The sequence below is a fragment of the Xenopus laevis genome, chromosome 7L, assembly GCF_017654675.1.
Source record: "Xenopus laevis strain J_2021 chromosome 7L, Xenopus_laevis_v10.1, whole genome shotgun sequence".
NCBI lineage: Eukaryota > Metazoa > Chordata > Amphibia > Anura > Pipidae > Xenopus > Xenopus laevis.
The window spans coordinates 47,920,739-47,948,207 of NC_054383.1; the positions used below are offsets into that span (position 1 = coordinate 47,920,739).

Here is a 27,469-nt window from a genome sequence, read left to right on the forward strand (position 1 = left end):
GGCAGTTTGCTTTTTTTGGTACTGATAAAATTAATAATCATTTCTTTAACTTAATTCACAGTTTAAGAGTATGCTCTCTTTCATTATGTTCACGTTTGAAAGACAGCAAGCTTTTACAGATTTTGGATTCTCTGTAAGCAAGGCAACAGAATATAACATGCTGGCAAGGAAGCCTTATCCCATCTAGCTTTACTAATCTGTTGTCTGCCTTAAATGTGGAATCCCCAGTGCAGGCTTAAAATAATAGGCTTGCATTATACGATGGTCTCTTGTCGCCTGCTAAGTGTTATAATTTCTCAAAGGGCTCCAAACGGGATGAAATATTTGTGGATAAATTATACTGAAGTGGGGTAAAACCTGCAATGTATTAAGAGTATAGAGGGAGGGGTGTTTCTTGAATTTGCTGTTTTAGGGTGGATGATATTCTTATGCTAATCCAGTTCTTGGATAAGGAGAGAGAGAGGCAGCCCCCTGCACACAATGGAAGTGGAGCCAGGATGTCTGGCCTGTAGTCTAGCGCGCCTTGAAAAGCATGTCAGACAGGGCGCCTGAGGCAGCCTTTAGGGGCAGGAGCTCAAGGAAGAGGAGGGTCCCTGCTTCTTTATTGTGCTGGCATATAGCCAGGAGTGAAAACTGCAAATGTTAATTCAAGAAATGCAGGAGCTGGAGAGCGTATAAAGTTTATGTGCTTTAGTACTCTGCATTGGGCATTGTATGAAACGTATGAATGCTAAAGTTTTCTGCATTTTACCATGATGTAAATTCATATATTTTTGAAGCTCACTTATGCATCTTATCTATAAATGGTTTTTTTTTTTTTTTTTTTTAAATACAAAAAAACAATTTGTTAACCTAAAATAAAACCTGAGAAGTTGAGAAGTCCCTTTTTCATGTCCAAATATAACAAGCTATAGTGGAAATAGCCAGCCTTCTCACTGATGTGCTATTATTGTTGTTCAGAAGCACATAAGGAGTAAAAATGAAGCCACAATCATGAACGCCACATACTGTTACATGCAATATTTTAACTCTCTCCTGCTTCACAACAGGCTATAGCTCAAACTGGAATATACTTTAATATTTACTAATCTTTTTGCAGATGTAGGCGTGATGTAGTTTGGGGAAACACTATATAATATTTGTATAGGTACGGTATTAAATGTTTATGCAGTAAAGTAGATTTGATGTACAGCTGAACAAATAAGAGGTTCGTTCATGAAATATAAAAACATTACAAGGCAGTTGGAAGTATATTTTCTCCTCCCCCCTAATGTGTGTTAAAAGACTTAATGTCTTTACAATAACTGCTGTTCCAGAGATTGCTTTGCTGAAATAAGAATACTGTATAATGTTTTGTAGCTTTCTGGAGCAGGCAGTTTTCTTTTTACTTTTCCAGTTTAGGAGGTCGCACTCACACTTTAAGTGTACCATGCCTAAAAAAGTTTGTAAAGAAATTCTTTAATGAACCCCTCTAGTGTATTGATTTTTAAGATGGCTTTATTTCCTTCAGTTAACAAAACCTGACAAGCAGCTGTATATTTGCCACAGTACTTTCATGTTTTTCTTGTTAGTAGGTGAGGGTCAAGGATAGAAAAGGTTTTTAAGGCATGGCTGGCTGGCTGGCCTAGCTGTAGTTCTGCAAATATGATGCCTATGTCTGCAGCAACTTTTTGAAAATGGATTTTTGTATTGGGTGCAGGTCATCTTCGGGGCTCAAGATAAGGTTTGGACCTAATTATGCTTTTACTTTTAGTTAGCACCATTTATTTAAGGAAATCTGGACGGCCCACCCTAAGTAAAGTAAGTCAAACTACGCATTATAGTGCGGTGTTTGGAATGATCGTGTGGTAATATGTTCTATCAAATCTCTTTTCTAAAGGTCCCCATACATGGATAGATCCGCTCGTTTGGCGATGTCGCCAAACGAGCGGATCTCCCTCCGATATGCCCACCTTGAGGTGGGCAATATCGGGCAGATCCGATCGTGGGCCCTAGGGCCCAACGATCGGATCCTAGCATTCTCAAACGGGCGGTCGGATCGCGGGACCGCATCAACGAACAGATGCGGCCGCGATCCGACGGGATTTTTAAACCCATCCGATCAAGATCTGGCCGACTTTCGGCCAGATCTCGATCGGGGAAGCCCGTCGGGGGCCCCCATACACGGGCCAATAAGCTGCCGACACAGTCTGTCGGCAGCTTTTATCGGCCCGTGTATGGCCACCTTAAAGGGGTTGTTCACCTTCAATGTACAAATCTTATGAAACCACTAACAATGTTCTCAATGTGTTAGAAACCCCATTTTCCATAACAAAAAGTAAAAATGCCATTGTAAAAGCTAATTTTTATACCTATTAACTCAGTCCTTCTCCTGTCTCTCTGACCAGTTTTCTGAAGTGATGGGAGTGGCCTATTTTGAACCTGACACACCAATAACTTCCTATATGATGACATCATTATGCCCAGGCTTTGCCCTTACTTGTTTCCTATTGGATGTTGATACTGCCCTCCTCCTAGTAATTTATTGGGTGCTTGTGAACTGTAACCAGTCACATAATTTGAATGGTCATTGGTTGATTACTCAATTGTAATGGCAGAGGTTAACAGACGCAGCATATAAACAAACCTGCCTTGCAACAAACAATCACACAGCCATGCAGACAAATACTGCAGAAAAGGAAGGAGCAACATTGTTCTCCCAATTCTGGGACTCTCCTTCTGCCTAGACTAAAACTGAATGGAGTGCCAAAGGGGTGCAACCTTTTCTGGGAATAAATACTGGCTTTTCTATATTTTTATCTTTTAATACCTTTGGCATTAAGCATAATGTCAGTTATTTACAAAATTGCAACAAAAACCAGCACTGACTTGCTTAGAAACGTATGTAACTTACACATCTAGCAGGGACAGTAGGGCTGCCACCTCACCCTTTTAAAACCAAACACATATGAAATCCACAGCCTGCATGGCTAATTATCAACTCATTTAGATGCTGCAGACTGAACTGATTTCTGTGCAGCCATGTATCATGCATCTAAATGAATTGCTAATTAGCCATGCAGGCTGTGGATTTCAGATGTGTTTGGTTTTAAAAGGGAGACGGCAACCCTAAGTGATTTTGTGCGCTCTCCTGGGGGGGGGGCAGTAATTTACCTAGGAAAACGATACCTTTTTTAAGTGTTTAAGTGTTCCAGTTCTGGAACAAGATTTAGAGCTCTAAATACCAAAAAATTTAAAAGTTATATTTTTCATGATTATAGGGATCTATACCAGAAAAATATTTTACTTTATGCACAAAAATTCAACTCATTTGGAAAGCCTCAAGCTCATACAAATAGTCAGCTGCTGAATAATGATTTTTTATGAGGTAAATACACAAAATAATACATGCCCCCCCCCCCAAATTATATATTTCTGGAAAGTACAAGTGTCATCTCCCATAGTATCCATTTTAAAAATGATTCCTTTTTTCTCTGTAATAATAAAATAGTCGCTTGTACTTGAGCCCAACTAAGATATAATTAATCTTTATTGGAAGCAAAACCAGCCTATTGGGTTTATTTAATGTTTACATGATTTTCTAGTAGACTTAAGGTATGAAGATCCAAGTTATGGAAAGATCCTTTATCCGTAAAACTCCAGGTCCCAAGCACCTTGATCCCCCATCTGCACAGTTGAAGTCTCTGCAGCACACAGCCCACACTGCCCCTCCCTCTCACAAACTTGTAACAGTTTCTCTTCAGTACCTGAATGCTGCTCAAATTCCCCAGCACAGCCCAGCACAGGAAGCAGTGGCAGATTGACAGCAGACATAGCCAATAGGAGTTAAGTTAGCTGCCAGTACAATGTGTGATGTCATATAAGGAAGAGGAAGTGAACACTGTAGTGTTTTTGGGGTTCAGTGACCCCCTCCCAGCACAGGGTCTGTGTGGAACTGAAGGATTAGTACAGGGACACTTCTGAGGTGAATATCTCTTGAACTGTACTTTTTCTGTTAACTATTTCTATGGAAAAGTTTGTTCTATTCATGTGAACTGTTAGATTTGTCATTTTGTTACAAAGGTGAACAACCCCTTTAAGGGTGGTGGCAGACGGGGAGATTAGTTGACCAGCAACAAATCTTCTGTACTGCGGCTGACTAATCTCCCCAAATACCTTCCCGCCGGCAAGAATACGAATCACTGGCGGGATGGCATACGATTCCGCCAAACAAGCGGATCTCTCCCTGATATGCCCATCTTGAGGTGGAGGATATCGGTAGAAAATATGAAGGTGTGGGACACATCCAAGGCAGCAACTGGACTGCAATAGTTTCTTTATTGGGGGTAGAGATACACAATTGGAGTGGAGGATATCGGGCTGATCCGATCGTGGACCTAGGGCACAACGATCAGATCATAATGTATGGCATATGGGCAGTCTGATCCGACGTGATTTTTTAACCCTGCCCGATCGACATCTTCCAGACTCTCGGCCAGATAACAATCGGGGAAGCCTGTCTGTCAGCTTTTATTGGCCCTTGTATGGCCACCTTAAGGGCCTTTCTGAGGAAGGGAGTCACATGAGAAATGATTGGAGTATGGACTTTGAGATTAGATATCGATGGATGATGTTCTTGACTTTTCCTTTCTTTTGCCAGGCCAGGCAGTTCATTTGCAATCCACTGTACTGTGGAGAGAGTTTATGGTGTTTAAACAAGGAAGGCCGTTGCCACGCTAAGCGATGTAAACACAGAGTACATTTCAGAGGTTAATGTTTGTGTTACAGCTAAGTCAGCTCAAGTGTAGGGTAAAGCTTGCTAACTGATCTTTTTAGGCTAAGGCCACTCAGGACTGAAGTCAGTCTGCTGAAGTCCACAGGCCAATTTCAGCCCCTACCTTCTTTCGTGTTGGCTTCTGGGCAAACACACTTGGCTGATTTCTTTCCATGTGTGTGGCTGAATGTCACTAGGTCCAGTGTTTGACGGACCACACCCAAATCAAATTACTTGATTGCAGAGGTATTTTGCAACATCATCATTTCATCATCATTAATTTATCATTTATTTATATAGCACTAGCAAATTACGCAGTGCTTTACATTAATTTATAATGAACAAGGATCTTACAAAAAAAATTAACAAACAGGGGTTTACATAGTAAGAATAGGATTAGAGGGACCTACTCACAAGTATAATATACTGGCTGTTTAACCTAAAGCATGCAAAATAATATGTTTTAATTTAGCATTATTTTTAGTGACATCTGACAACACAATTGTCAAGTAAGTTGTATGAATACTGTACTGTAGTGCATGATTTTCTATTAGTCTCGCTTTTGCATTTTAAGTATGGATCCCCCCTGTAGCTGTCCTGTCTCTCTTCTCTTGTTGGATGAACTCCTTTTGTTTCCTTATTAGTGAAAAGTCACAGATGTGTGAAAAGTAGGCCACAGGTCAGAGGCTGCATGCCCAGAACAGTGAAATTGGAAATGACATGCATCTTGTTGCTTTGCCACTAATTTCCCTCTGTGTTAAATGCCTCCAAAGCCCCAATTAAAATAAAAAGTTCCTGGGTTTTGATGAACAGACAGATTGTGTTATTTATGGTGGATGTAGCCACCAAGAGTAATTGAGGCACATCCTTGAACAAATACCAATTTCTCCATTTAGAAATAGCGCCAGGCTGACAGGGTCGTGCAGGTCAAGCTCACCGAAACAAGAGGCCAAAGTAAGCCAAAACCAGTGTTCCATTCATCTTAACACAAGCCTCTTTGTCTACATTAACCATTTAGGTGTGTAAACTGCTCCCACAGCCCATTGAGGTCTATTTATAACTTTTTGTATTGAAAAGCATGTTAAATTACCATGCTGAAGACTGCAACTCTATACACATTTACTGTATATGTGTAAGTTTTAAAAATAACATGTTGATTTTTACCTGCATAACAAGATCAGAAAATTTTAAATATCTTATTTGCACAATTGTCTCACTTTTCATATTGCATATCTCTTTATTCCAGAAGACAAGTGTACTCCTTCAAGGAATCGGTTGCCCCATATTTGAGCTGTGTTTTAAGTGGTACCTGCTTTGTACAGCCACTGGTTGATTGAAAAGTTCCCAAAATGAGAGAACGACTTTTCATTGCATGCTTTGGAGCCTTACTGCTTGTTATTCATACCCAAGGTAAGAAACCTGATTGTATCAATTGGAAAAACAGAAATAAGGTAGGTTATATTTTATTGTAATGTTAATAGGGGGAGCATACATAATAAAGGTTTAGAGCAGTGATCCCCAACCAGTAGCTCGTGAGCAACATGTTGCTCTCCAACCCCTTGGATGTTGCTCCCAGTAGCCTCAAAGCAGCTGCTTATTTTTGAATTCCTGGCTTGGAGGCAAGTTTTGGTTTCATAAAAACCAGGTGCACTGCCAAACAGAGCCTCAATTTAGGTTGACAATCCATATAGGGGCTACTAAATGGCCAATCACAGCACTTATTTGGCACCCCAAGAACATTTTTCATGCTAGCGTTGCTCCCCAACTACTTTTACTTCTGAATGTTGCTCACGGGCTCAAAAGGTTGGGGACCCCTGGTTTAGAGCCAAAAGTTTGTACAGGTATGGGATCTGTTATCCAGAAAGTTCAGAGTTATGGGAAGGCCATCTCCCATAGACTGCATTTTATCCAAAAAAAACAGACTTCTATAAGCTATTTCCTTTTTTCCTGTAATAATAAAACCTTACATTGTACTTGAGCCTAACTAAGATATAATAAATCCTTATTGGAAGGAAGACCAGTCAGTTGGGTTCATTTAATGTTTCCATGATTTTCTACTAGACGTATGAAGATCCAAATTACGGAAAGATCCATTATCCCGAAAACCCTAGGTCCCAAGCATTCTGGATAACAGGTCTACTTCTGTACTACACCAAAAAATTCTATCCCACTGAGTGTGGTTGTGTTCTTGCTCGTGCTGTTGCTGCAGAACTCCCTGATTGTGGGTGTGGCCTGTTAATTCTGCTTGAGCTCTAACTATGTCTCTGCTGACATAAAAAATACTGATGTACTCAAAGGGAAACTATATAGTCCTATGCATTGAGTTTTCTATAAAAAGTATAGCTCATAAACAATCCATTTGTAAAACACATTCACCAAAAAATTCAAGTATCAAAGTCATTAAAATATTATATAATGTTACCGTATATACTATATAAGCCGTCCCGAGTATAAGCCGAGGTACTTAATTTTACCTCCAAAAACTGGGATAGCTTATTGACTCGAGTATAAGCCGAGGGTGAGAAATGCAGCAGCTTCTGGTAAGTTTCAATCAAAAAATTGAGAGTTTCTGCTTACATTGGAGGTGCCGGCGTCTAGTTTTTGGATGCCGGCGACCATTCTTGGACACCGGCGATTATTCTTGGCGACTATTCTTGGGTCAAGCGCAAAAATGGTCGCCGGCGTCCGAGTATAAGAGTTTTTCAGCATATTTTGGGGGCTGAAAAACTCGGCTTATACTCGAGTATATACGGTACCTTGCTCTAGTAAAAGTTGTGTGCCTGCCTGAGAAAGATTACTATAAACAAGTTGCTGGGGACAGAAATTGAAATAGGTCTAAATGGCTTACATATTAGATAACCTATAACGCTGTAGTATACCATTGTATTTTACAGAGCTTATCTGTTATATGTAAGCTGTGCTTTTTCATCTTGAAACGCTACCCCCATTGCTACAAAGCAGCTTGCTTGTATTAACTATAGTAATCATTCTGAAGCAAACGCACATCGTTTAACGATACATTCTATTCTATTTACTTATAAGCCACTAATGCCAGACGGGGTTGAAAACCGGCCTGATGATATTTGTAGGCCAAAAACCAGCTCCTACACTGGCATTAGTATCCTGTCCTCTCTGAACCCAGAAAACAATTGTCTACCTGTGTGCAGGAATACGCTCCTGATTTTGGCCATGTGCCTGCACCTAAGTTGACATCAGTGTTCCGTGTGCAGGCAGAACAAGATACTAATGCTAGTGTAGGGGCTGATTCTTGGCCTACGTATTTTAGTAGGCCCATTTTCAGCCCTGTCTGGCATTAATTAGTCTTACAGTTCCTTTAAGTATTTATTCTAAACATTTTGTTTTCAAATCCCTAAAAAGGCTCAAAGGTGGTATACTGTGCCTATCTCCCTACATTGAATCTGTTGTCTGTTGAAATTCACAATCACTGCAAGCAGGTAGCTTCCATGTTGTGAACACTGTTGTTAAAGAGGTTTTCACCTTCCAACACTTTTTTTTAGTTCAGCTGGTTTCACCAATAATTCACCAAAAATAGACTTTTTCCAGTTACTTTCTATGTTCTATGTGTGACCGTTTTTCTATGTTCACTTTGTAAAGCAGCTCAGGGGAGGGGGTGTCACAGACTCTCTAAATTGATACATTTAGTTGAGAATCCCTCAATTTCATTGAAGGCAGCTGTTAGAATTGATACAATAGTTGCTATTATATTTTCCCAAGTGAACTGTTATCTTAAATTGTTACAATTACTTTTTTGCTTATCTGAAATTGTTACAACATTTTCCAAGTGCACCTGGTGGGTATTCTGGGCTCTCTGAAAAAAAAGCCAATTTAAATAAGAAACTTTGTTTCTTTTTCTGGCTGTTCAGTGCAGAGAAAAATGGGACTTTCCAGTACAAAAAGAGGGACTATCCCTCTAAACGGAACAGTTGGGAGGTCTGCAGATCTGTTATTCAGTTAGCTCTGAATTATCTGAAGGCTGTCTTGCATAGAGTCCACTTTAAGCAAACAATTCTAATTTAAGATAATTACATTTTTCTCTAATAATACTACAGAATCTTGTACTAGAGCCACTGCAATCCTTTTGGGTTCATTGAATGTTTAAATGTTTTCGTAGTATGGTGAATGAAATTATGGAAAAACATATTTTTTTTAGTAAAATACCAGGTCCTAAGCATTCCTGATGATAGATTGCATACCTGTAGTCAGCGGCGTATTCAGGTTGCATACCTGTAGTCAGTAGCTTATTCAGGTCCGTTGCTGTCAATCATATGCTGTATTTAATAGGAGAGCATCTGGCAGCATGGGAAGTAGGATTTTTCTACAAAGTTTCTTTTACCATATAGGGATCCGAGCGTTGCTCCCTTTATGCTGCAGCCCTAGGCACAGGCCCTGGACTGCCTATATGGTAAATATGCTCCTGCCTGTAGTTGCCCACATGAATTTATGCCAACACCTAAAAATACACAATCTATGAATCTGTAGAAGACCATGCTAGTAGGTCAGGAAAGGTGTGATTTTTAGGTATTACACTTAAGCTTGTGTTATAGGGCAGTTGGTTTTAGTTAGGGATGCACCGAATCCAGGATTCAGTTAGGCTTTCAGCAGGATTCAGATTTGTGCCTGGCTGAACCCGAAAATCATGTGACTTTTTGTCACAAAAGAAAGTAAACCCCCCCCCCCCGGCGCTGATTTGCATATGGAAATTGGGGTTCAGATTTGGTTCGGTATTTGGCCAATCTTTTACGAAGGATTTAAGGGTTCAGCCGAATCCAAAATATTGTACTCGGTGCATCACTAGTTTTAGGTAGCAATACAATTCTCTTGTGCAGTTCTGGTGTTCAGCCTTCTTTTGAACCTGTCTGCATGAAGTTTATATGCTCTCCCCTGCTTGTGTAGGTTTCTTTCTAATACTCCAGCTTCCTCCCCCCACTCCATAAACTTAAAGGGATACTGTCATGGGAAATATTTTTTTCAAAATGAACCAGTTAATAGTGCTGTTTTTTGAAATCTGACATGGGGCTAGACATATTGTCAATTTCCCAGCTACCGCTGGTCATGTGACTTGTGCCTGCACATTAGGAGAGAAATGCTTTCTGGCAGGCTGCTGTTTTTCCTTCTCAATTTAACTGAATGTGTCTCAGTGGGAGATGGGTTTTTACTATTGAGTGCTGTTCTTAGATCTACCAGGCAGCTGTTATCTTGTGTTAGGGAGCTGCTATCTGGTTACCTTCCCATTGTTCTTTTGTTTGGCTGCTGGGGGGGAAAGGGAGGGGTGATATCACTCCAACTTGCAGTACAGCAGTATTGAAGTTTATCAGAGCACAAGTCACATGACTTGGGACAGCTGGGAAATTGACAAAAAAATCTGTTTGCTCTTGGATTTCAAAATTGAATATAAAAAAATCTGTAGCACTATTAACTGATGCATTTTGGAAAAAAACATGTTTTCCGATGACAGGATCCCTTTAAATAATAGCTCACACGTCCTGAAAGCTCGTGAGGACGTTGGGGGACATTTCAGTAATATTACATACAACCATTTAACCATTTCTTCCCTCATGGGGCTGATCCCGTGACTGACCTGTATGCTAAGCATCAGTTGCAAACTCACTGAACAGTTATGTCCCATGTGGCTCCCCTTAAAGGGATCCTGTCATTGGAAAACATGTTTTTTTCAAAACACATCAGTTAATAGTGCTACTCCAGCAGAATTCTGCATTGAAATCCATTTCTCAAAAGAGCAAACAGATTTTTTTATATTCAATATTGAAATCTGACATGGGGCTAGACATTTTGTCAATTTCCCAGCTGCCCCCAGTCATGTCATGGAGCAGCACTATTAACTGATTAATTTTGAAAAAAAAATTTTTTTCCCATGACAGTATTCCTTTAAGTATTGGCACATGATTAAAGAATGTTTTCAGCATTAATTGTTCAATGCAATCACAGGTACACACAGATATGCAGTGTTGTGTGATGTTGAGCATTAAATAAAATTGCAAAGTGACCACCTGAGAGAAAGCATGTGCTTACATACACTTCCCCATTACATACTGAGCTTTTAATTTATTAAACATACTAGTTTGTCCATTAAAACTGTAGTCCCATTCCATGGTTGACCTGTATGGAAACTACACAGCCACTTATGTCCTAAATGGTTGTTGCAGTGTTTAATTTGGTTTATAGTGCTGTTGTCTGTATGCCCTGCATGCAGAAATTCATCTATAGGCGTGGTCATTGGCATATTTCATTTGCAAACACACTACTACAAACTTATTGCAATTATGGATAAGTACATTATAGGTTCATTTTTATAGGGTTGTCAAATAGAAGATGTCCAAGGTTCTAAATAAAAGATACATGAGCACTTGTAAAACTTTCACACACATCCAGGACTGATTTTCTGTGATACTATTTAGTTGCTGGACAATTTCTGTGTCCCTAATGCTTTTGTTATATATGTATACACTAGTAGATTTACACATACTAAATTTAAAATTCCTTTAATTTTGCGCCATTATACATAAAAAAATGTGAGCATTATAAGAAAAGCACACTTGAGTTTTTTAAAAATGTTTTTTTCTGTGAAATATTCTTTAGTGTATTGGGACTGTTAAAGGAAAACTATACCCCCAAAATGAATACTTAAGCAACAGATAGTTTATATCAAATTGAATGACATATTAAAGAATCTTACCAAACTGGAATGTATATTTACATAAATATTGCCCTTTTACATCTCTTGCCTTGAGCCACCATTTCATGACTCTATCTGTGCTGCCTCAGAGATCACCTGACCAGAAATACTACAACTCTAACTGTAACAGGAAGAAGTGAGGAAGCAAAAGGCAGAACTCTGTCTGTTAATTGGCTCATGTGGCCTTACATGTGGTCTGTATGTGTACACAGTGAATCTTACGATCTCAGGGGGCGGCCCTTATTTTTTAAAATGGCAATTTTCTATTTATGATTACCCAATGGCACATACTACTAAAAAAGTATATTATTATGATAATGGTTCATTAACATGAAGCAGGGTTTTACACATGAGCTGTTTTACTCAGTATCTTTTAATAGAGACCTACATTGTTTGGGGGGTATAGTTTTCCTTTAAAGGCCTTAAGCTGGCCATAGATGCAAAGATCGTACGAGACGAAGATTTGTGCGATTTTTGGACCATGTGCAGATTGTCTCGTAATTTTTTGTGCCATGACGATCGGTTGTTCAGTCAATCGGAAAGGTTAAAAGATTTATATCGGCTACTGATAATATCTCTACATGTATTGCCTATCTGATGATATCAATGGTAGATTCTCACTACTAGTTGTCGGACATAAATTTGAAACGATTGCTGTCTGTCAATTAATGATCCGAGCTTTGCGTGATTTGTCCTCTTTACTAATTTATTTTAATCTGAATGGTTAGTTGCAAGTTGGAAAATTGGAATGGGCATTCATTCATCCAATATAGCCTAATAATCAGTCTATGGCTAGCATTAGACCTTTGTTGTTACTTCAGAGATGTCAGTTGTGTAACATCATTGGTGACAAAACATTGTCAAAAGTTTAGTGTAAGTGTTTTATATAAAATAAAATCACAATTGTTGACATATTGTTTTGATCCAGTCAGTAGAAAGTAACTATACCCATCATACTTTAAATGTTGCTTGGGAGACTAATCTGTTTTTATTTTGGTGGTAAGAATCCTATGTTTGAGAAGAAACACAAATATTTGTAATTAGTTGCCCCACTATACAAGCCCAATGTGGTACAAATTGTTATTTATATAATTTAGACAAATTGCTCAAAATAGCTCCCCCCCATCTTTATGGGTGTTGCTTAAAAATATGGTATACAGTATCAAACATAAACTTTAAATCTGCTGCATATATTTATTCACAATATCGCTCTATAGAAATGATTAATGACCTTCACTTTTTGTGTACATGGCCCCATGTAATCTTTAAAAGTTAACCTTATGCACTTAACATGTACTGCGATGCCTGACAAAGTGGCTTTAAGTCAGTCATCCTTATGCAGGAGTATTGTTTGATGTTGTTTTCCTTTGAAACAGCAATAGGAAAGCATTTTGGAGGAAAAGCTGATTCACTGTGCTTTGCCAGACCTCAGACTCCTTTGTGACTGCTGAGGCTATAAACAGGGAGGGGGGAGCAGTAACACATGTGGAGACAAGATATAAGCTTTGTTTTTCAGAATACCTTCCCATATGCTCACGTTAAATATTTTTAATCAGATACTTTCATCTTTCTTCACTTTACGGATTGCATTTTTCAACATAACTCCATGTAATAGAACACTTTTTGGCATCATTATTTCTTTAAGTAAAAAGGGCAAACAGGCATTAAACCTAGTTTCAGAAGAACAGGTAGAAAACTCTGTTATATTTACACATGTTGAAAAATATATGAAAAGTATATAGGTGTATGCTGTTCCTAAAAGTGGACCTGTCACCATGACATAAAAAGCTGTATAATAGGAATCATTTGCAAATTAAACATAAAATCCAAATTCTTTTTTTTTTATGAAATCATCCATTGCTGTTGTAAACTTTATCATTTAAAAATCCCAGCTGTCAATCAAATATTTCCTGCCTCTCCTCTATGCCTTAGGCATAGAGGCTGGGCAGGCAGTTATGTCACTGCACTCCTCTCATTCCCCCCTCTCTCTTTACCATTGAATTGTGTAACCAGGGCATGGGGATGGACATCTGGTGCACAAACAAGATTTTGAGATGATGCAAGGCTTGCCTTAATAATAGTGTCCACAAAATGGCTGCTATATATAATTTATATATTTATATAATGTAATTAAATTTTATTTTGCTTGACAAACATGATAAAATATGAGTTGGATTTTTTTTGGGTGACAGGTCTGCAGGGATTGAGATTTGAACCTTCCTAAGCTAGTGGTGTAAGGCTCTGGTGCTGTTATGATGCTTTTTCTGGAACTGCTGTTGTCTCATTCAGCAGCCGCAATGCTGCCACTTACCCACTATCTGCAGGGGTTGGGGACTGAACCTTCCTAAGCTAGTGGTATAAGAGCCAAGAAATAGCAGGTGTCGAGCTCTGGTGCTGTTGGGTCATAAAATGATGCTTTTTCTGGAACTGCTGTTGCAGTTCTTCCAGCAGCTTTAGAAAGACAAAAGAAGGTAAAAAATTAAACTAAACTTCAATATTAGCAAAACGGTCACACATAGGAAATAGAAAGTAATTGGAAAAAGTTTTTATTTGTGGTGAACTATCTGAAACCAACTGAACTGGAAGGTGAACAACTCCTTTAAAAACTATTTTCCAACACCCTTTAAAGGGCACCTATCACAGCCAAAATCAAACACATATTAACAATATGACCAGTACAACCTAATCATGTTTAACCAAACTAAATATATATTGTTTTTTTAAAAAAAACTGCAGGTTTTGTTTTAAAAGATCCCTTACTTTGTCAAATGGGTTCTTTCACTGAGGTAGTCCATACTGAGACTATAACTAGGGATGCACCGAATCCAGGATTCGGCGTAATTCAGCAGGATTGGGATTCGGCTGAATCCCTCTGCTCAGCCGAACCGAATCCGAATCCTGATTTGCATATGTAAATTAGGGGGAGGATGGGAAATCTCATGACTTTTTGTCACAAGACAAGGTAAAAAATGTTTTCCCATTCCCACCCCTAATTAGCATATGCAAATTAGGGTTCGGATTCGGTTCGTTATTCGACCGAATCTTTTGCGAAGGTTTTGGTTGGTTCGGCCGAATCCAAAATATTGGATTCGGTGCATCCCTAACTATAACAGTCTATAACATGCAAATTTCAGGAGCATGCTCAGGTTGTAGCACTGGCTTGAGTCTCCTACCTAGAATGCCTTGTTTTTTAAACTCCTCCACTAGAAGTATCACGAGATTTCCCTATCGTGTCCCCTGCTGGTGATGTTATTATGCAAATGAAGGGCACACACTAACTTCCAGAAGGTGGCAGCACTACTGAACAGCAGCTTAAGCTGGCCATAGATGTTGAGATTTTTAAAAGATCATACATATCCTGATCGTTAGACCACGATCTTCTCGGAATGATCGTACGAATTTACCACCAACTAAAAAGACCAATTTGCCAGGAAAACAAAGGGGAGCTGCCTGCTTGGCCCTGCAAACATAGATAGATTGCACTGGGACCAACAAAGATTTTTTGTCCTGGCCGGTCAATTTCCTGACAGATGTCGGGCGAAAAATCGTAAGATGTACGATCGTTCGAATCCCACTAACCGCACGATAATTTCGAAGGATTGGTCGGACTTCCCTAAAATTGGTCGTTCGGCAAGAAGAATCGTGGCGTCTATGGGGAGCTTAAGACAGAGGTTTGGCTGATTTGAAAATAGCTTAGAAGGGTTGATAAGCAATCAAGGAATTTCAACTGAGCATGTCTGAGATTTCAGAGCTACAGTTGGCTGGGAAGATATAGGTAGGAGGATCCAGTGAAATCCAAAATGCCTGCCTCAGCTAGAACTGCAGTGGAGATAGGGGAGATCTTGCAGAAGGCATAGTGAGCTGATGATTTACATTATACAAACAATTGTAACTGTTTTAACTGTATTGTTTCACAAGCTGAATGTGGGGTTGGAACACACTGTGATCCTAAGGTGGGGGGATCTGAACCTGGTGGCACAGGCAAACTGACATGGGTATTATTCTTATAATTATTATTAACACTTATTTTTTAAAGTGCCAACATATTCCACAGCACTGCAAATGTAATTTTTATATATGGAATCAGGTATGTCTCTAAAAGCTAGTGTCACATATGGCACCCACCCGCCATTTATTTTAATGCCAATATAGGCATGTGTGTATTGACAGGTGCCTTTCAGTACATACCAAAGACAGGCCAGAAGGTAGAGCAGATCAGCATTTTCTCTGTCGGTTTAATTACCTTTGCTGAAGTTGAGAAAACACCATGGGGCAGATTTACTAAGCTCGAGTGAAGAATTCAAACGAAAACAAAATTCTAATTTCGAAGTATTTTTTTGGGTACTTTGACCATCGAATGGGTTAAATTAGATTGAATTGAATGATTCGAACAATTCGAAGTAAAAAACGTTTGACCACTCGACCATTTAATAGTCGAAGTACTGTCTCTTCAAAAAATACTTTGACTTCATACTTCGCCACTTTAAACCTACCGAGCTGTAATGTTAGCCTATGGGGACCTTCCACAGCACTTTTCTAAGCTTTTTTTTGGTCGAATAAAAATCATTCGCTTGTTCACTTAAAATCGTTCGATTAGAAGGATTTTATCGTTCGATCGACCGATTTTTATTAAATCGTTCAAAGTATTTGCGCTAAATCCTTCGAATTCGATATTTGAATTTGAAGGATTTAACTTTGAGGGTTTATTAACCCTCGAAATTCGACCCTTGATAAATCTGCCCCCATGTGTGACACTAACCTATTTACACCTCATTATGGTAGGATCCCTTATCATCGAAAATCACAGGTCCCAGTCATTCTCGTTAATAGATCCCATACATGTATTTGAGAAATAAAGTATTTAAATTATAAGCCACTGCAAATCTTATGGCGATAACCAGTCTACCGTAACTCCTGCACAAGGAGGCAGTTTTTTTTTTTAATTGCAGTTCTTTTCTGACTTGGAAAGTTAGATCATGAGCACTGCTTTGGCCTCTGCACTGGATTGTGTTTTGTCTTCATTTCCAAATGAAACACTTACACAATTTTAAGGAAATGCTTGCAGCAGAAAAAAAAGTATTTCCTATCATTTGAGCATGTCTGGAAACTTGTCTGCATTTCATTCCTTTACTGGAATTTGGAGTTCATTTCACAATTTTTTTATACAATTAGAAATCTTTATCAATTTGCATTTGTTTTATTTGCCTTTAAAGGAAAACTATACCCCCCAAACAATGTAGGACTCCATAAAAATATATTGCATACAACAGCTCATATGTAAAACCCTGCTTCATGTAAATAAACCATTTTCAGAATAATATACTTTTATAGTAGTATGTGCCATTGGGTAATCATAAATAGAAAATTGCCATTTTAAAATAAGGGCTGCCCCCTGGGATCGTAGGATTCACTGTACTCACAAATATACCAACAAACTATACATGTTAGGTCACATGAGCCAATTAACAGACAGAGCTGTGTCTTTTGCTTCCACACTTCTTCCTGTTACAGTTAGAGTTGTATTTCTGGTCAGGTGATCTCTGAGGCAGCACACAGACCATCACGAAATGGTGGCTCAAGGCAAGAGATGTAAAAGGGCAATATTTGCTTAAATATATATTCTAGTTTGGTGAGATTCTTTAATATGCCACTTAATATTATATGAACTATCTGTTGCTTAAGTGTTCATTTTGGGGGTCGGCCGAAAAATCGTAAGATGTACGATCGTTCGAATCCCACTAACCGCACGATAATTTCGATGGATTGGTCGGACTTCCCTAAAATCGGTCGTTCGGCAAGAAGAATCGTCGCGTCTATGGGAGCTTTATTCAGTAGACAAGGAGACAAGTTTGCCGACCAAATACTGAGCTCTTTGTGGGTATTCCATGTGTAATCATTCCCAATGCAGGACTGTACCTGTCAGTCTTATGTTGCCAGAATCCAGTCTGTACTAATGGCTTTCCTTTATTATTTGGCCAAGCACACACATTTATATCTATGTGGTCCAGTTGGTTAATGCGAATACATGCAGGATCTGCATCTAAGGAGTAATAACGAAGGGAAACCATGGTATTCAATATCTCTGTAGGACTGATGGTTTGCACAGTCACTATCAATATTTGCCCTCTTTATAAACCTCTCTAGATTGGATGTCACCATATGAACATATAGGCTATATAGATTTATTCTAATGATTTTATTGAAGATTACCACACTGTGGTACTTGGCAGGTGGTGTAACATTTAGGTCACTAATTATCTTTTTCTTTATAAATATCAACATGAATTTTAATTGATTAGTCTTGATGTTCAGACCAAAGCATTTATGCAAACTTATATTGTCAGGTTGTTAAATTGCATCCTTTTTCCACTTACAGGACAGGACTTTAACATCTTGCCACACAGAACAGGAATGAAATCCAATTCAGACCCAAAGAAACAGGAAAATGGTGTAACACTGGCACCAGAGGATACACTACCATTTCTAAACTGTTACTGCTCTGGATACTGTCCTCAAAATGCTGTAAACAATACATGCATGTAAGTGGTACTATGGCAGACATATCTGCTTTCAAATATATACTGTCTGTAACTTTTATGAATGTGTGTGTATGTATGTGTTTGTGTATATATAAAATATATTCCAGTCCATGAAAGCACTCACATCAGATGTCATCCAGCGTGTATCAAAAAGGTTGTTTATTGGTGCATGGTGTATCAACGCGTTTCGGCTCACCTGGAGCCTGACGACGGCTCCAGTTGAGCCGAAACGCGTTAATCATACACTCTATAAACCGTTTGAAAAACTTATGTGAGCAGGTTATCACACTATTATATCAAACTGTTTGATATAACTATATGAAAGACAATGACATATTTTTCATAATGTAGATATATACACTAATGCCAGAAGACACATTTTTTGATCTATACATGTCAGGAATATTGATAAAACTATCCATAATTGAAATTGATATCCTTAAGAGACGTGGAGCATTTCAAATTAGTTACATTTTCATGCAAGAAAAAAAAAAAATCTGATGATTCTCTGTATGAAGGTAAATTTTACCATTTTCTTCACATGGAATAATTTAAAAATGCAGGCATTATAAAGGTTAGGCTTCCTGAAAAGTATACAACTTCATTTATTTTGCCTGATTAGACTGAACATTACCCTTAGGGTTAGTTCACACGAGGAGATTCGGGGAGATTTTGTCGCCTGGCAAGTAATAGCCTCTTCTTCTGGGCGACAATCTCCCCGAACTGCCTTTGCGTGTCTTGCCATCCACTATAATGAAAAGTCGCTTGCGCTAGAGCACACGCAGCGCTGCGTTTTCAGAAATTGGCGGAAGTTGCCTCACGAGTCAACTTCGGAAAACGAAGCGCCACGTGTGGTTTAGCGCAGGCGACTTTTCATTATAGTAGATGGGAAGACACACAAAGGCAGTTCGGGGAGATTGTCACCCAGAAGAGGCGATTAGTTGCCAGGCGACAAAATCTCCCCAAATCTTCTCGTGTGAACTAACCGTTAGGAAATACCCTTCGTGAAAATATTGAAATAATGTCTTTCAGTTGGAAAGTGCTTTTATGAAAATGGAATGGTAGTGAAAGAGTTAATAGAAGACAGGCAGGTTTTTCCTAAGTTTTTACCATTAAAAACATTGTGTGTTTTAAAACAAGGATGCAATACTGCCATCATGTGGCTATTTATATCACAATTTATATTGCTGAATGCATGAAGCATAGTGAGGAAAAATCACTGAGACAAGACCACATCTGTTCAATTGTGCATATTTAAGCTATGTTCTATGCTATTCTTAACTTTTCTCTGCCTTGGTTTTGGCTTAAAAACCCTTAACATAGAAGGATATACACATTTAACTTTTACTAGGGTAGGCACATTTTCTCTAAACATTCCCTTGATTTATTTTAAACTATTACATTTTAAAATGTTGTTTTTTCCATTTGTAGATTCTACTTCTTGTATTTCTCCATATGGTTTTGATAAATATTTGAGTCTAATTTTTTTTGTTTCCAGCACGAATGGCCAATGCTTTGCAATGATTGAAGAAGATGACCATGGGGATATCATTTTAACATCTGGCTGCATGAAAATGGAAGGTTCAGACTTTCAGTGCAAGGTAAGATTCTTAATATGTTAAAAGTCTATTTGACTAAAAAAATATTCAAGTGGAAAGTAATTTGTTATCCTTGCCTAATATCTGTGAAATGTTATTTAAATAGGATTCTCCAAAAGCCCTGTCACGGAGAACTATTGAATGTTGCCGGACGGATTTCTGTAACAGAGATTTGGAGCCTACGTTGTCACCAAAGATATCAGGTACGATTAATTAATTTTAGGTACTTTCATTATTGCCGCTTATTATATTGATATACACACGTTTTTTATGTCAGGAATTACATTTTGCTGATTGCTTCTTTATAATTGTGCAATTAGCAAAACAAAATAATATAATTTGTCATTGTTAGTCGTAAAAGAGTTAAATCCATATGAAACGGCAGTTCACAGTCTGCCCTTATTTGACCTATTTCACGATTACAATCGAGGATGATAGAATACTTTGGAAGAAAGGTTTTTTTAAAGGCACAGTAACACCAAAAAAATGAAAGTTTATAAAAGTAATTTAAAATATAAAAACTGCTCTTTGTGCTTTAGTAACACAACTAACGTTTATATAAACAAGCTGCTTTGTAGCTACGGAGGCAATTGAAATAGGACTAAATAGCACAAGGATCTGCTCTGCAACCTGAACCCTTTCTACTTGGAATAAATGTCGCACAGCTACAAAGCAGCTCATTTATATTCGACTGTATAACTATAGCGTTTCACTGAAGCAAACACCAGTTTTATGTAAGGCAACAGTGCATTATATTTTAATATACTGTATATTGTATATGTATATTGTAATGTATTTTAATTACATTAAAACACTTTTTTTGGTGTTAGTTTTTTTTTTTTTTTTAAAGGAACAGTAACATTGAAAAATGAAAGTGTTTTAAAGTAATGTAAATATCATGTACTGATTCCCTGCACTGGTAAAACTGATCTGTTTGCTTCAGAAACACTAATATAGTTCATATAAACAAGTTTCAGTGTAGCAATGGCAGAAATTGAAAAAAGGCTATATGGCACATGTTGAATAGTCGATAACAGATAACACCATAATGTTCTACAGAGCTTATCTGCTAACTGCTGTGTAACCTGAGCCTTTTCTCATTTGAATGGCTGCCCCCTTTGCTACACAGCAGCTTATTTATATAAACAATAGTTGTGTTTCTGAAGCAACACTGCATAATATTTTTATTACTTTAAAACCCTTTCATTTTTCGATGATGATGTTCCTTTAAGATTGTGGTAGACGATGCCCTTAAATTGACAGAGACATTACATGTATACAGAGCATACTTGTTTTTGCTATTTTGAAAGCAAACACATTTATATGTGCATATAAATCAAATGCAGCCACAATTCTTTTGATTTGTGCAGTTGCAGATATATTTGCACAGGAGATTTTTTTTTTTTCAAGTAAATGGAAGATTACTGTTACAGTTGTTACAGGTGTCTTCCATTCCTTTTTTGCTTATGTAGTAGAGTGAAACCAATGGAGGAATACACTTGAGGGAAAATTTCTTTGTGATTTCCTAAGCATTAATTCCTTTCATTGTTTCAGATGGAGAATATGGCTTGCGCTTCATTGCTCTCATCATTTCATTGGTGGTCTGCTTGATTTTAATTGTGGGCTTCATTCTTATCATATGGATTTACAAGTAAGACATTTTTATTTGAATATTCCAATAGCCTGTGCATCTTGGCACAATAATTTGTGTTTTATAGCACAAATAGGTTAAATTGGGGCAATTATTGATAGCTCAGATGTACTTTTAGACTGCAATAGTCACAGTAATGATTGCAGTCTTATTTATGGGACCTGTTAATCAGCATACTTGGGACCTGGGGTTTTCCGGATTATGGATCTTTCCCTAAATTGGATCGTCCTACCTCAAGTCTACTAGAAAATCATGTAAACATTATATAAACCCAATAGGCTGGATTTGCTTCCAATAAGTATTAATTATATCTCTGTTTGGATCAAGTACACCAAAATCATTTTTAAAAATTTGATTTATTTGGATAATATTGAGTCTATGGGAGGCAGCCTATTTTGTAATTCAGAGCTTTCTGGATAACGGATTTCCGGATAACAGATCCCATACCTGTAGTTGCATAATGTAGAATATGACCTATTATGTTTATGGTATATTTGTGGAACGTTGGCATTTTTATTGTTTTGTTTTTAGCAGATTTCAAAATACTTTAATGATTTAAAAAAAAAAAACTGATTTTGTGCACCTTAAAGAGTCAAAATGCAAAGCCCAAGAAAGAGTAGAAAATTCTCGGATCCGCACACACTCTATTTATCTGCAGTCGGGGATGTGCCCCTCTTTTTATTGATTTTTCACCACAATGATCAACGTTTAGGGGGGTTCCAACCTCCCTTCATCAGGATAAAAAGTGCCACACACACCTATAAGTGCAAAGCCCCACCCTTTTCACCCATAATGCAATGGTTAACCATACAACTTCAATTATTAACCCCTTACACCTATCAGTTCCATAGCAACAAGTCCAATGTATATTCAAAGTGCAGGAAAGTGAAGAGGTGGGAGAACGGTAGATATAACATTTAAGCCCAAGGAAGGCCATTTGGAGTTCTACAAGGAAGTGGTTTTAAGTGTAAGGGATTCATTTTAAAATTTGTAGTCTGGAAAAACCGATATTATATTTAAGAATACTTGGAGAAGTTTGACCTAGTTAAGTAAATATTTTAGCCCCTGGGAACCCTGTTTCTTGTGTATACATGATATGAGAGTGATTTTTGCTATATCTGTGTCTATGTATATTAGTGCAGCCACCTTGTTCAAACAAGTGTAATTTTTTTTACAGACATAAACTGCATTCCCAAAGGATGCTTTATAACAGAAATTTGGATCCTGATGATGCCTTTATACCTGCTGGGGAGTCCCTAAAGGCTCTTATTGATATATCACAAAGCTCTGGTAGTGGCTCAGGGCTACCATTATTGGTAAGGATGCATTTCATTTACTTATTTTGTGTTGATAATATTACATTTATTTTTAATCTTGTGATGCATTTAATCTGTAGGTTCAGCGTACTATAGCAAAGCAGATCCAAATGGTTCGACAGATAGGAAAGGGAAGGTATGGTGAAGTATGGATGGGAAAATGGAGAGGAGAGAAGGTGGCTGTCAAAGTGTTCTTTACTGCTGAAGAAGCCAGCTGGTTCCGGGAAACTGAAATCTACCAAACTGTTCTCATGCGACATGAAAACATACTTGGTAAGGAATGCAAAAAAAAAAAAAAGTTAAACGTTGATCATATTTTACAACATAATCTTTGTATACCCTTATATAACTTATGTAACTGTATTTATGAAGACTTTGAGTAACTAACAACAGGCATTGTTTTAAGAGACCATTGTCCATAAAATAAATAGACTTTTTTTGTTATTTAGGTTTCATAGCAGCTGACATTAAAGGAACAGGTTCATGGACGCAGATGTACCTGATAACAGAATACCATGAAAACGGATCACTGTATGACTTCCTTAAGTGTACCACTTTGGATACTAGATCTTTACTCAAGCTTGCTTATTCGGCAGCTTGTGGATTGTGTCACCTCCACACTGAAATATATGGCACTCAAGGAAAACCTGCTATTGCACACAGGGATCTGAAAAGTAAAAACATACTTATAAAAGAAAATTGGACATGCTGCATTGCTGACCTTGGACTGGCAGTAAAATTTAACAGGTAGGTCTCGCTCTGCATTCATGAATGAGGTTACGTATGCTGTGGAACAAATGAGTATGAAAAGTTCAGCTCCTTGCAAGTAAACATACCAATATAAGGTGTCTAATAGTTTCCTATGTCTCCAACATTGAACACTTATTCATATTGTTTGTGCTATTCCTTCTTTCTTTTCTCTATTCCTTCTTTCTTAGTGACACTCATGAAGTTGATATTCCCCTGAACACACGTGTTGGTACAAAACGTTATATGGCCCCAGAAGTTTTGGATGAAAGTCTAAATAAGAATCACTTCCAAGCTTATATTATGGCAGATATCTACAGCTTCAGTTTAATTATCTGGGAGATGACCCGTCGCTGCATAACTGGAGGTAAGGCTTCACAGGCAAAACCTATAGACTATTTAGCTAGAGAAAACACAACTACAAAACCAAGGTTTTGCTCTTACATGCTGTTTATGGGGCTAAATCTTGTTTAGATTGCCCATGTTATTAATTACATTGCTTTGATTTGCTGCATATAGGGCCACTACTATGACAATTTCCTATGGCCAAAAAATTTAGTTCTACTGCATTATGTAATTATGTAGTAGAAACTTTGTTTCATCAGAAAACACAAACACTCCCCTCGCAAGCACCTTTCTCTATATAAAACATGCCCAACCAGTGCAAAGGTATATTTGCGAAAACGCACTTCATAAATCCATGTTATTATTAAAACATGGTTTTTCATATGAAAATATTTTTCAAGCAGCCTAAAGCCACAGTGCTCCAAAGTACGATAAGACCTTTTGTTTAAAAAAAACAAAACAGAAACTCCATGACTTAAAAGAAACGGTAACGGCAAAAAATGAATATTTTTAAAGTAATGAAAATATCATGTACTGTTGCACTACTTCAGAAACACTACTATAGTTTATATAAACAAGCTGCTGACTATCAATGGCTGAAATCGAAAAAAGGCTATATGGAACAGGATTATTAGTGGATAACAGATAACATTATGTTCTACAGAGCTTATCTGCTGTGTAACTTGAGCCTTTTCTCCTTTGAATAGCTGCCTCCATGGCTACACCGCAGCTTGTTTGCAAACACAGCAATTTAGTGCAGGGCAACACTGCATTATATTTTTATTACTTAAAAACAATTTCATTTTTTGATGTTACTGGTCCTTTAAAGACTAGGATGCCCAACTTGCTAAACAGGCAAGACTGCTAATAATTCTTTTGGATTCCTCAGGTCCATTTATGTTTAAATCTGCCCTGAAAAAAAAAATGCAGACTGAGAGCAGCGGAGCCAATGCTTTGTGTGCCCTTACCTAACGAAGAAAACATGGTTGACAATGCATCACATATTATGCTGTGTGCTGTTTACCCATTTTTACATAAAAAAAAGATTACAACAAAATGAGTGGGGAAACTGAAGTAGCATATTTAGTGAATAATGGCAGGACACATACATACATACATACATACATACATACATACATACATACATACATACATACATAGTTTAATTTACATCAGATATATTTATCAATGATTTTACTAGCCCTTCCATCCTAATGGAAATGATATCATATAATTTGTTTGAAGGAATTGTTGAAGAGTACCAACTGCCTTACTATGACATGGTGCCAAATGATCCATCCTTTGAGGATATGAGAGAAGTTGTCTGCATGAAATGCCTAAGGCCTACAGTATCAAATAGATGGAACAGTGATGAAGTAAGTTTTATACAATGTTTTTAACTTCACTAATTCACATTGGTTTTATAAACTTTAATACTATGAATCTGGGCATATTTATAAGTGTTTATTTATAAGGATGACAATGTATGCCTACTTACTGCCATGGTCTGAAGATAATGCCATATAATTAGACTGCTATTAGAATGTCTGTGTAATCTGATCTGATGAGTTAAAAAGGAAATGGTTATAAATTATCTAGTGATAATGTTGCAAGCATTAATTGCTTTAGAAGTTTCCAATAAATCCATTGATTGAAGTAGTTGTGATGGCAATGGCTGACTTATCGCTTCATCTGCTGTTAATAATAACATATACATAATGTCTTTCTTTGCAGTGTTTGAGAGCTGTTTTAAAACTGATGGCAGAGTGCTGGGCTCAAAATCCTGCTTCCCGTCTCACAGCTCTGCGAATCAAGAAAACACTTGCAAAGATGGTGGAGTCCCAGGACGTCAAGATTTGACATGGAAGATAGGACACTGGTATCAGAACTTTTTTGAAAAGAAGCCAAGTGCAAAGAGGAGGCAATCAATACTTCCTGTGCACCTCCTTGTTTTATTTTGCTGGCTGCTATATATTTACTTTTAAGTACTGTGTAGAATTACACAGTACTCTGTGTACTCATGGACAGATTATTTTCGTTCAAAATTTTTATATCGAATCTTTGGTCATTTTAACATGAAAGTATTCAGCTTGATGGTTACTGAATCGCATGTTCAGAAAATTTTGCTTTCTGTGAAAGCAGTAACCATGTTAAAGGCATTTTATTCCCTTATTGCCATTATTATCCTGGAGAAGTAATACGATAAAAGTAATAATTCAACAGCTCTCGCTTTATTGTGGATTGAATGGCGGTAAATCTCAATCCTAACTCCATACATTACGAGTAAACCAAAAAAAGGAGGAAGAAAAAAAAAAAAAAATATATATATATATATATATATATATATATATATATATATATATATATATATATATATAATCTTTTTGCCAGAAATCATTTGCCACGTCTCCATAGGTTGAACATCATTATGAAGAACCCATGTAAGATTTCCTTGTTTATATTATTTTTTCATAAATATGTTAAAAATGTATAATGCTAAAATATGTGCCTAGTAACCTAGATGCTTTACCTTATTGAAACAACAAATATCAAACCTTTTAAAATGACTAAAGTGAATCAGCATGCTGCTACTTCTTGTGACTAAACGTAAAGGATCCTGCAGAGCACAAGAATAATGCTCAGAGATTCAGCCGAACCTAACATCTTTATTGCTTCCCTCAGCACTGCTGCATGGCAGTGTAAGAATATGTTTAATGATTTATATTGTTTCTGTGATACACAGTTGCATGCTACCAATTTTAACTAAGATGTAACTGCTTATTCCAGAAGTGTAATGTGACTCACTGCATGACACTACATATATTTATATCGCCAGTACTCACCTGCAAGTTTATTCTAATAAGAGCAAACAGTGGCAAAATAGAGCATTTAACTAAACACCATATTTTACAGTATATACAGTTAAAGGTATTTCAGTCCCTGCCAGGTTATTGCTATTACTTAACACCTAATAAAGCATTCCTTGTCCTATTTTCTGGGTAATAGCTGTCATCAGATCCTTCCCCATCATAAATACCTTCAAAAGTATTTAGGCAAAGATAAAAATGTATTCCAAGATACTGGATAGAATTAAAATAACATATCATGCACATGATCAAACACAATTTGCTTAAAGGAATTATTCATTGTAAACATAAAAACTGGATACATAGGCTGTGCAAAATAAAATTTGTTTCTAATATATAATTTAAATGTATAATGTCTGTAGTTACTGGATGTCTAACATAGTAGCCAGAACACTACTTCCTGCTTTTCAGCTCTCTTGGTTTACACTGACTGGTTACCAGGCAGTAACCAATCAGAGACTTGAGGGGGGGGCACATGGGTCATATCTGTTGCTTTTGAATCTGAACTGAATGCTGAGGATCAATTGCAAACTCAATATGTACCATGTGGCCCCCCTTCAAGTTGCTGACTAACTCAGTTATAGAGCTGAAAAGCAGGAAGGAGTGTTCTTGGTATTATGTTACACATCCAGTCACTCCAACCTTTATACATTACATTTTTGGCTAACTAACTATATTAGAAACATTTTTTATTTTGCACAGCCTATCTATTTACCCAGTTTTTATTATCACACTGAACTGTTCCTTTAACACATTTTGCTTATTGCATCCCCACTAGTGGCCACATATCATGTATAAGAGTTGACAGGGCCTATACAGCATAAGCTTGCCATATTCATGTGATGTTATCAGAGGCATGGGAATGTGGTAAGCAGACTAGGTAGTACCAATTCTCCAGCAAAGACGTGGAATGTTTACAATATAATCAGTATATTGAT

The 27,469-nt window shown here is 37.5% G+C and overlaps 1 protein-coding gene across 9 annotated transcripts in view; it reads left to right on the forward strand.

The window, feature by feature from the left end:
* bmpr1a.L (bone morphogenetic protein receptor type 1A L homeolog) overlaps window positions 1–26,222 on the forward strand; it is a 58,261-nt gene extending 32,039 nt beyond the window's left edge. For 4 of the 9 annotated variants that reach the window (XM_041568388.1, XM_041568390.1, XM_018224332.2 and 1 more), the window contains 11 exons: window positions 6,000–6,163; window positions 17,845–18,007; window positions 19,506–19,608; window positions 19,712–19,808; window positions 21,160–21,256; window positions 22,434–22,572; window positions 22,653–22,845; window positions 23,022–23,319; window positions 23,511–23,686; window positions 24,910–25,040; window positions 25,399–26,222. In XM_041568388.1, the coding sequence (XP_041424322.1) occupies window positions 6,103–6,163; window positions 17,845–18,007; window positions 19,506–19,608; window positions 19,712–19,808; window positions 21,160–21,256; window positions 22,434–22,572; window positions 22,653–22,845; window positions 23,022–23,319; window positions 23,511–23,686; window positions 24,910–25,040; window positions 25,399–25,524 (1,584 nt within the window). In that variant the 5' untranslated portion in view covers window positions 6,000–6,102 and the 3' untranslated portion in view covers window positions 25,525–26,222. 9 annotated transcript variants of the gene reach the window in all.
* The last annotated feature ends 1,247 nt before the right edge of the window (window positions 26,223–27,469 follow it).